Source organism: Penaeus vannamei, chromosome 23 (genome assembly GCF_042767895.1).
Source record: "Penaeus vannamei isolate JL-2024 chromosome 23, ASM4276789v1, whole genome shotgun sequence".
NCBI classification, from domain to species: Eukaryota; Metazoa; Arthropoda; class Malacostraca; order Decapoda; family Penaeidae; genus Penaeus; species Penaeus vannamei.
In genome coordinates, this window is record NC_091571.1 from 24,460,034 (window position 1) to 24,470,033 (window position 10,000).

The 10,000-nt window shown below is 36.1% G+C and overlaps 2 protein-coding genes across 3 annotated transcripts in view; one reads left to right on the forward strand and one right to left on the reverse strand.

Annotated features, from left to right (window-relative positions):
- The window catches only part of Miro (mitochondrial Rho GTPase), a 29,092-nt gene extending 26,253 nt beyond the window's left edge, over positions 1-2,839 (forward strand). The window contains exons 13-14 of the mRNA XM_070137468.1: positions 215-274; positions 1,315-2,839. Of these exons, the coding sequence (XP_069993569.1) occupies positions 215-274; positions 1,315-1,441 (187 nt within the window). The 3' untranslated portion in view covers positions 1,442-2,839. The remainder of the gene's footprint in view (positions 1-214; positions 275-1,314) is intronic.
- Positions 2,360-10,000, reverse strand: part of lwr (ubiquitin conjugating enzyme lesswright) — a 7,933-nt gene continuing 292 nt past the window's right edge. For both annotated transcript variants that reach the window (XM_027354867.2, XM_027354868.2), the window contains exons 2-6: positions 5,278-5,367; positions 4,997-5,080; positions 4,399-4,516; positions 4,039-4,183; positions 2,360-3,577 (exon numbers count right to left, since the gene is read on the reverse strand). In XM_027354867.2, the coding sequence (XP_027210668.1) occupies positions 3,508-3,577; positions 4,039-4,183; positions 4,399-4,516; positions 4,997-5,080; positions 5,278-5,343 (483 nt within the window). In that variant the 5' untranslated portion in view covers positions 5,344-5,367 and the 3' untranslated portion in view covers positions 2,360-3,507. The remainder of the gene's footprint in view (positions 3,578-4,038; positions 4,184-4,398; positions 4,517-4,996; positions 5,081-5,277; positions 5,368-10,000) is intronic.

The following is a 10,000-nucleotide window of genomic DNA, read 5'->3' on the forward strand; positions in this document are numbered from 1 at the left end:
AAGGATTCATTAGACTTTTGGAATGTTAAAGGTAATATTAAAAAATAGAAGAAACTAGGAGCATCATGGCTTGCAGTAATTTTCCATGTAAACAGAGCGTGAGCATCTTTGTGTAGTAGAACTTTATTGTTTAATTTGAGATACCTATTAAAAAATAAATAAAAAAAAAATAAAAGCCATCTTGATATGATAGTCTCTGTGAATGCACTTCCAGCACTCTTCGTCGTTTAGTTCACATGCTTCTTTTGCGTCCAGATCCTTCTTATGTGGCAAGGTGGGAAGGCATGACAACTTTTTAATGTGAATAGTAATGTGAATATTATTATTATTTTTTTTTTTTTTGTTACTTTTTACTTTTTATTAATTTTTTTATTTATCTTGACATGAGTGGTTTTCTGTGTCTGCTTTTACCTTCCAGAGCTTTGTTTGTTTTTGTGATTTTCTTTTGCACTGACCGACATGTAAGGCTCAGGCTTTTGTGGGGGGGGTGATTAATAAGATTTCTGTTGATGATAGAAATGTTGATATCTTTTCAAAGTGTCATGATAACCTTAAAAAGGTTTTTGAGAATGTCCCTCTGTAATATTCCTTGTACAGTATTACTAACTGAATATGCAGTATTGTTACGGCTTTGAGGGGGAAAAAGGTGACTTCACTACGGTAACAAAGTTCACCTGTAATCTAGGGAGAGGGGGGAGTAATTAGAAGTGTTTTCCACAAATTGAGGTAATTAACTTTTCATAAATTGCATACTTTGCATGGTTAGAAGCATGAACCTTTCATTATGTCTCTTGTTGCATGGAATTTAGTAGATAATTTATCATAAATTCGGTAAGGCCAAAAATGTAATATTACTGGTTATGTAAAGCATTTACACATCAAAGGCAGTTGAAATGTCACTGAATTAGTATATACAGTACATTGCACAGAATTGATGAGTTTTGTATTTTTTTTTTTATTATATGCCTTGGTTTTGGTTTGATTTTGTTTCTTGCTAGGATAAAAATATACTTGACTCTTATAACTTCTTTATTTTTTCTCAAAACAAGCATATGGTGTAATGACAGCTGTTCGTTTGTAATGTTTCATCATGTAGCAAACTTCCTAAGTTAAAAAGCACCAAAATACTTACCCATGTAATCCTATCTCAAGTGAAATGAAAGAGAATGTTATATATATTTATTGTACATGACACTTTTTTTCCCCATTTATTCAAGATGAGTTTTCTTTCTTCATGGAACATGAACAATTAATCTCCTTTACTTAAATTAAAAGTTTCCATGAATTCGCATTAATACAATCCCCTCTCCACAGACATCTGAAGCAGCTGGGCGTGGTAGTGGGTGAGCACAGCACATGGCTCAAGGTTGGCCTGGGCGTAGCCGCCATTGCTGCCTTCGCGCTCCTCCTTGCTAGGGCTCTCAGGTCGGGAGAGAGATAGTCACCTGAGGCCCAGCATGCTAGTCCTTTGTAGTGTAAACAAAAAGAGAAAACTTTTTGGGGTAAATATCAGTTGTATGACAGGATAGATGGGGAGACAGGAGTGGGAGGATATGGAAGGGAAGGGGAAGGACATCTTACTTTCCTTATGCAGCTGTAACATCTTGCATAAGACTAGCTCTTACAGATATTAACATTATGGTAGGTGCAAGAATGCATTATAATTTATATGCTATTGTATGATAAGGGGATATTTTTTTAGAAATGTTTTGGTATTCAAGAACTGATGGATTCACTCTGCTTGTTATAAAAACTTTTTATCTATTTTTTTTATTTCTATTCATTATTTTTTATGTGCCTGGAAATTGGCAATTACAGTGGATTACTCATGTAATGAGGATTGGTCTTGAATTAAATGTGATTTATAAATCTACTTTTACACTTATATATGTGGTGTGTGTACTTTTTCCAATCATGCCGAAACTTTCATTGTGTATATGTAATTTACACATATGTAAATAAAAGCAGAATATATTAGTTTTATGTAATTTTGCAACAACCTGTAAATTAGACAAAAAACAAACAAACATTATTGGTGACCTAAATCTGGTATACTTGCATTTACTAAATTCCCAATCATCACAAAATTTCCACAAGAATTTGTGGCCCTCATATTTGTCAAAGGCCATTCATTTTCAATGTGTGTAAAGTCTTGTGCAGCAGTTGGACTTTTTATGAAGTACTGTTACCTTTTCAGGGAATACTCCAATCATTTGCATTGAATTATAATTTACAAAGTAACTTGGGATATTTGCAAATTTTTAAAGATGGTACAAGAATGGTGCAACCCTCCCTCCCCCCTTCCCTCTTATCTTTGATGTTTTTGGAATATTGAATAAGGTATAAAACAAATATAGAATCATGTATAATCATCTCTATTGTTGGTTGGTATAGATACATCACTGCATCACAATTGTTTGTACAAAACCATTTTTCTATTGTTGATAGACATCCCAAGGTCACACTAAAAGAAGCAGGAACAGTAGCATATTGGACATAATCTGCTTGCATTCCAATAATTAAGCTCATTGCAAGAAAGGTTAATTTACTTTGAATATCAATTAATTTCAATGTGTTGGTAGCACACTTTAATTCAAATCTTTACTTTCTCATTGTAAAGAGAGGAAAAGATCATTCATATCTCCATTTCTTGGATAAATCCACAGATTACAGTCAAAAAGATTTTTTATTTTTTATTATTGTACATATCCAGGTCCAAATGTTTAAATAAATCCATCATTGTTGAGCAAGATTTAGTGAAAAACAATACGACATAGAATATGTACAGTTTTCAAATATGCAACCATTTGTAAATTCCATATAATAAAGTTATCACCAATTTCATTCTTTTATTTCAATTTGTAAGTACTTCCTTGAAAAGTAAATTATCAGTTCAAATCTACATTGATGTAACATAGATACTAAACCATACAATCTTAAGAATATTCAATGCACCATAAATATGATGAATTGTGTGCGCTTTTATGATGAACAAAAACTAGAATAATGGTAAAAATAGTTTATTACTTAATATCCATTAATGACTCAGTGGAGGAAATATATTTGTAGGAACAGGTACATAAGGGAGGGGGGAGGGGGGAATATACAGTATACCTAAAAATAAACACTTCCCGGGTAGATATATTCTCTTGTCCGAGGATATCTTTTTCTCGACTGTTAGATCACTGAGAAGGTTCAAATTAAAAAAAAAAAAGTAAAGTGAGCCAAGTCACTTAAAACAGAGAATGGAATGAGATGCTCGCCACGTATTTCAAAAACATAAAAAGATGCCGCTTTCTGCAATCATCATCGCATAGGCGTACTCAATCCCTCTAGAAAAGTTCATTCATGGAAACCCCCAAACCGAATGTGTCTGCTGGCAATACCACTTCTAGGCACCTTTCCACCAGCAGATGCACAGAAACCAGAAGTGCAATGCTTCTCAATAACTAATAACTATCTCAAGAACTCTCCATGCTTCCTGTAATGTGATGGCTGCGATTCTCTTTACTCAAAGGGAGCAGACATTGCCTTGGCCTGGGCTCGTACTCTTTTCTCATATTCCAGACGGTTTTGACTGGAAATGGGGAAAAAAGGTGGAAGTGTGTTATTTACTATACTTGCACTGATAAAAATAGACAAGACTTTCAGTTGATAAAACAATTTTGTAATAAAAACATGTATTGGTAGCTTGGTGATAATTTTTTTTCCTTATACTATTTGAATATTTAAGATCACTATATACTATATTTCATATCATTACTGTTACTATCTGCTCTATCTGTATGAACAGAATGAAAATCCCTAATATTTCAAACCAAACAAATTTATTCCATAGCCAACTTTTCTAATTACACTCTCTTCTCAAAATTTCTCAGAATAAACTTAAAACAGGAGCAAGCAATTGATAAACTGACCATGTAAGACAGGCAAAATACATAAAATATTAAGGTCTTAAGCTTGGGGGTGGAGAACTAATGTCTATCAATATTTATTACTTAAAGAAAGGAAAAAAAAAAAAACTAATCCTCTACTGACCAGTAAATAGTGTAGGCTTCAGCTTGTGCAGGGTCCTTGATGTTGGGGTCATTAAGCAAGTCCTGAATACCCAAAAGGATTTGCTTGATGGTAATAGCAGGTCGCCAGTCCTTCTCTTCATCCAGGAGTGACAAACACACTGTTCCTAGTTGGGCAAACAAAAAATTAAAAGGGTGAAAAATCTCTTCATTAGTTTCTGTAAATCAAAAGTTCAAAAACTTTTTTGATCTCTCAATAGCTTCAACCAATAAAATACTGGTACTTTGAGAAGTTCTATACAAAGGAAAAGGTATTTAAACAAAAAACTTCTACCAGACATACCCTCTACTTCCCTCCCCTACAAAAGAAATCTTTCTGTACCTGATGGGTAAACATTGGGGTGGAACAGAGGAGGTTCAAACTTGCACTTGGGTGGGGTTGATGGGTAGTCGTCCTTGAAGATCATTCTCAGCCTGTACAGTCCATTTTCCCAGGGAGTCTGTGGCATAAAATGATAATACATTGATACACACTATGAAATACTGGTTTCAAGGTATGTCAGTTCAAGGCAAATATTTGCTGTTTTTTTTACTCAAATGATCACTTACATCAAATAAGTAATTCATTAAGAAAACTACTGATGACATCCCTTATTACACTGATCCCACCCAGTATATATGCACATTCTGACAACAGGCTAGAATAACCAGAGTAAAATCTTTAGAAAATTTAAAGAAATTCAGTGATTGATAATGAACTACTGGTTAATGCTAATACAAAAAAATTTAAACCCACTAGTGACGGTATATTTTGAAGCAGAAAATAATAGTTTCCTGGCGGGTTCAAAATTGGGGCACAGGGCTGGCCTGGAATCTGCCCAGGCGTCACAATGGCGGGACGCCTGGCAATGTTTATTTTTCCGGGTGTCATATATGTGTGACACCTGTCATTAGTGGGTTAAGCAACATGCACAACTTACCCCCTTCTTTCCTGGAATGGCACACTCCCAGTTCATGAGATTCAGAGTGCCATCAGGGTTCTTTGTCGGTCTTGCAATAAAACCCTGTGAGAGAGAGAAGAGTTCAGGAGTTGTTAATAACAATGCCACAAACTTTCATTGAAAAATTAAATATTCAACCAAAGTTCCACTATATCTAAACCTAAAAAGCAACTCCTTGTAAGAAACGAAAGATGTACTTCTGACAATATGAATATAATCAACCTTTTTAAATCTATCAGAGATATAAAATCTATACTTACAAATGGATGATCTTTCCTCCATGCCTTTCTCTCCTCTGCTAGACGTGCAATGGCAATTCCAGACATTATGGCTTATCAGTATGATGCTTTCTGGAAGATAGAAAACAATAATTTTTAAAACTGCAATGATGATGATAATGAAAATAACACAAAGGACAACTATTACAGTAGAAATGCCTCCCATAATGCTATAACATTCGTATTACTAAACAAATCACTGAAATATGAAGATTATATGGCCATGACTCTCAAACTTCCCTAACACCCATTTTTCTTTAAATTTACTCCCTTCATTTTGTAGGGAATCTCTACACATATATTTCTGGTATGAAGGGTAAGCATGACTAAATGTGACAATTAAAAAATGAGGGTGTGAACAGGCCCACACTGTGAGGAGTTGCATGGCAATCACGATTGAAAAGCACTGGGATGAGTGGGTAGAATGCCTATGGCTCTCACCATCTCATAAAACTCATCCTTGACCAAATTCAATTCCCGTTGTACGATTACTTAGTATGCTTGAAAGAATGCTCTTGACCTTGTGAATCTTTTTATATATGGACGGAAAAATACTTGAAATAAAACCATATAATAATAAATGAAATAAAAGTTTAAAATTTCCTAAATATACCTCCAAAGTCCATTGTATCTAGCCATCTCTCTTTAACTTGACAAACGACGGATGTGTATTTTTTTCCGGAAAAGCAAAACTAAATCTTCGACATTAACACAATTTGTTTGTCTACATTCACAATCATAAGAATCTTTCTAATGGTGATAAACAAAACAGTGAACCACTATTTATCAATTTCCTATAAGAAAATATTGTATTACATTTGACACCATTAAGAAAGCTGTCAAATACACACACTTATGTATTCTGGCGGTCTATTTCTGAAAAAATATTTTTACTTAACCCCCTGGATCCAGATGACGTTGCAATCACGTCAAGGAAAAACTTCGGCAGCTATATGAATGACGTAAACAAAGCGTCAAGAGCGAAGGCCAGGGTGACTGAAAAGACTCGCCACGAGTGCACAAACCTCAAGTGTGATTTGACTCATTTGGCACTTAGAAAGGGGGCTTTAGCATTATTCCCATCGATAAACGAATGTGGAATGTAACGTGCGTAAGCAGTGACTGGAAGAGTGCCAGCTCCAGGGAGGATGCCATTTCCATGTTGCACACCGTATTCCTGGCTGCTGTGAACGGCAGCGCAGGTTGTATTACGTAAAATTGAAATTTACAAATAAATTACAAAATATCTTCTCAAAGTTTACTGATGAAAATCATGAAAGAGCTCCTTCCTAAATACTTACCGAGTCTAATGACCCTCTAAGAGCTTTGTGTATCCAGAGTCATTGTCATTACCTCAGCCTTCAGTCAAAATTCTCATAAAAGGTATATTCCCATCATAAATTTTCTGACTATTAAGCATATTCACTAGTTATGATATTTGACTTCATTACCACTGTATACTCAAAGAAATCAAGCACTTTGATAAATGCAAATATCATTGTTGTCGGCACTTCAGCAAAGGCCTACAAACCTGTCAGATAACATATCTTCAAATACAGTACAAATTTAGGTAGAGATTACAGAGACGGATGCACTCCAGGTCACAAAATTTATTAAACAAATTAACTTGCCATAACTGGGTGTGGCCCTGTCTAAGTGAAAGGTTGATGGGGGCTTTGCCCCCCCAACACCATCTGGCAAACATTGTCTTCACCTCAATATGCACTGCCAGACGAGCTGAAATTTTGGAAGTCCATGTGAACTTGGGCTGTGAGTGACGCTTTCCACTTTCTTTTTCTTTTTCTTTTTTTTTGGTGTATGTGATGTTATTGTTCATGTCTGCAGATTATTTCTTATACTGACTCCTAATGCTTTTTGTCCTCTACATGAAAATCTTTAATTTGCCCTACCTGTGTGTCCATACTGTAAAACTTAACCTTTGCCAGAATAAACATGGTGTAAGTTCATTGCTTTTTGTTGAAATTGCTTGTGCAACACTGAACTTCAGATAATGTAACAACTATCAGAGATAACAGGAGGTTTCAAATAGACGTGGATAGAATTCAATTAAAATACATTTCAATAATCATCTCTTTGGAAAGAGACTCCGTAGTGAGGGTATGATGATCACAAGCCAGCTGTTCAGAACTTATGAAACTGGGTACTAAAACCTGTGACGTACACTGGCCATATCTGAAACAATTTAACCATCCTCCATAATGTCACAGTACCTTGTAATATACAAGACCTCAAAACCTCTTGCACTAGTGGCACCCAGAAAATAAATAAAAAATAGCTGCGAGTTGTAATGGCAGGAGATCCTTGCAGAATGTCTGATTGCCTTGTTCCTTATACTGCATCTGTGTACCATGTGCATCTAAAATTCTGACCAAATACTTGATACAAAGATGAAAACAGTAATATGACAACAGACAATATGCATATCCTTAATCCTATGGAGTTATTGGCACCACAATAGTAACACAAGACAGAGGAAGACACAAGCAACTTTGGCTCATCTTCATGTAAGTGACAATCACATTAACACTGCTGAATGATAGACATGAGACTTTCACACTGAGGTTTTGAACCACAAAATGTAATGACACTATCATATTCAAAGAAAAAGAAAAAGAAAATGAAAGAAAAAATAAATAAATGAAATATTATGCATAAGCAAAATATGTCAAATGAAAAAAGTGTCACAACAAATGCCACACAAGTATTAAGTCCACAGTAATCGAGCGGCTTTAGCCCCAATAGGGAAACAGCAATCGGAAGGGGGTCTAGGGGTAAGCCCCTCAGGTTTGGAAGGTTGTTTAAGTTTACTACAAGGATCAATGCACAAATAAGGGAAATTGGATCCTGCCAATTTATAGAGCACAACATCCTCATACAGCCAGAGTTCTTAATGCTGCATTATATGTAAGTTGGCAATAACTGCTAATAAAGGAAATAAATAGAAGGTCGGAAAGGTTAGGTTTGGTTTGTTGGGTACACATGATACCCTTGTTTTGGGACTGCATCTCTGGAGGGTGTGTCACTCTTGATAACAAATACCAGAAGGCTCTTGGTTTATCTGTAATGTTAGTGGATTTCCCAGTAATGGCTGGGACACTAGGGCTTAATCTCAGATGGGTAAGGTCACTTCATAAACATTTACCAATAATTCCACTTATTTCGTATGCGAAATGTACCGCAAAATGACAAAAATATTTGCTGCATATCACAGCTCAGAGACTTGAGCCCACACCTTCATAAAGTCAGAATTCACATTGTCTGTTTTCTATATTTGGTATGAAGTGCTAGTAAAGTGGGGTACAGGAGGGTTTGTCTCCTGTCTTGGGAATAAATAGGAGGTAGGAAAGGTTAGGTTGGGTGTTTGGGTTCGCATGAAGGTTTTGGGACTTCATCTCTGGGGGGTGCGTCACTGTCGGTAACAATTAACAAAAATAAAAAGATAATTGAAAGACAGAATAATAATTACAAAGTTGGATGAAATGTGAAATTGAAAAAATTACTGGAGTTTGCTTGGTATACCGTCAGGGGTTTACAATGTCCTTGATCTCACAGCCGACAGCTTGCTTGAGTATCCCAGTCACGTTACTAATAAAGTAACAATAATTGAAAGCAACTTGAGCAGAAAGGACACACTTGCACAGACAAATAAGAGAGCAGTCAATGTAAAGCGTAAAATTGTATTTGTTACTGAATGTGATGCACCCTTCTGAGATGAAGTCCCAAAACCAAGGTATCATGCGAACTGAAAATTCAAAACAAACCTTTCCTAGCTTCTATTTTCTTCCTAGACAGGAGGGTAAGCCCCCTTGTTCCCCCCTTTATTACCACTTTGTAGCAACTTGTAGAAAATGCAATATTAAGAACTCTGGCTGTGTGAGGGTATTGTGGATATATTTCTCATTTAGTGATAAATATGTGGCCGCTGCAGCTATACCGGTCTTGTTTATGCTTGCATTTCTTGCGCCCTAAAAGATAGTGGTGTCTATTTCCCTCTATTTCTGTGTTACTCTTGGTAACATTAACCCCCAAATCCTCATAAATTGAGCTATTAAAGTCACTGACAGTTTAAGGCAACACTTCAGAGCCAGTCAACAGAGGCGTGAGCCAGAATCATACTTCAACAAACATCGCTCCTGAATACCTTAAAATACATTTAATTCCTTTCAGATCACTGCACATTAAATTCGAGTCACTAGTTTGTCTCACTATTAGTTTTTTTTTCTCCTTATACTGGCAATAGCTATCCTGATAATTTCTAATGGTTGTGTTCTAGACAAAAAGAGATGCCATAAAAACAGTACAAAATTAGAAACAGCGCACAACATAAATAATGAACATTTCCAGTTCGACGTCCTTCCAGCAAGACCACAAATGATTAGGGTTCTCTGAGTGACAGAAAAAAATGGTCGCAGAACCCCAAAAGAGGGCGTTCAAGGCACAAAGACACAACAAGGAACAAATGGTGACACTCGACACCATTTCTTCTTCACAAATCCACAAACAGAAGTGGAATATCACACAAAGGAATATCTGCTGAAATTGACAAATGTTGGGCAAGTATCCCTTCACTCCCGCACTGCAGAACATGGCAATTAAACTGAGCGCAGATTCCCAGCGAGCAATGCCTGTCCGCAGCGCGTGCCGAGGCCTTCGAAATAGCCCCCGCCCGGAGCCGAATCAAAAC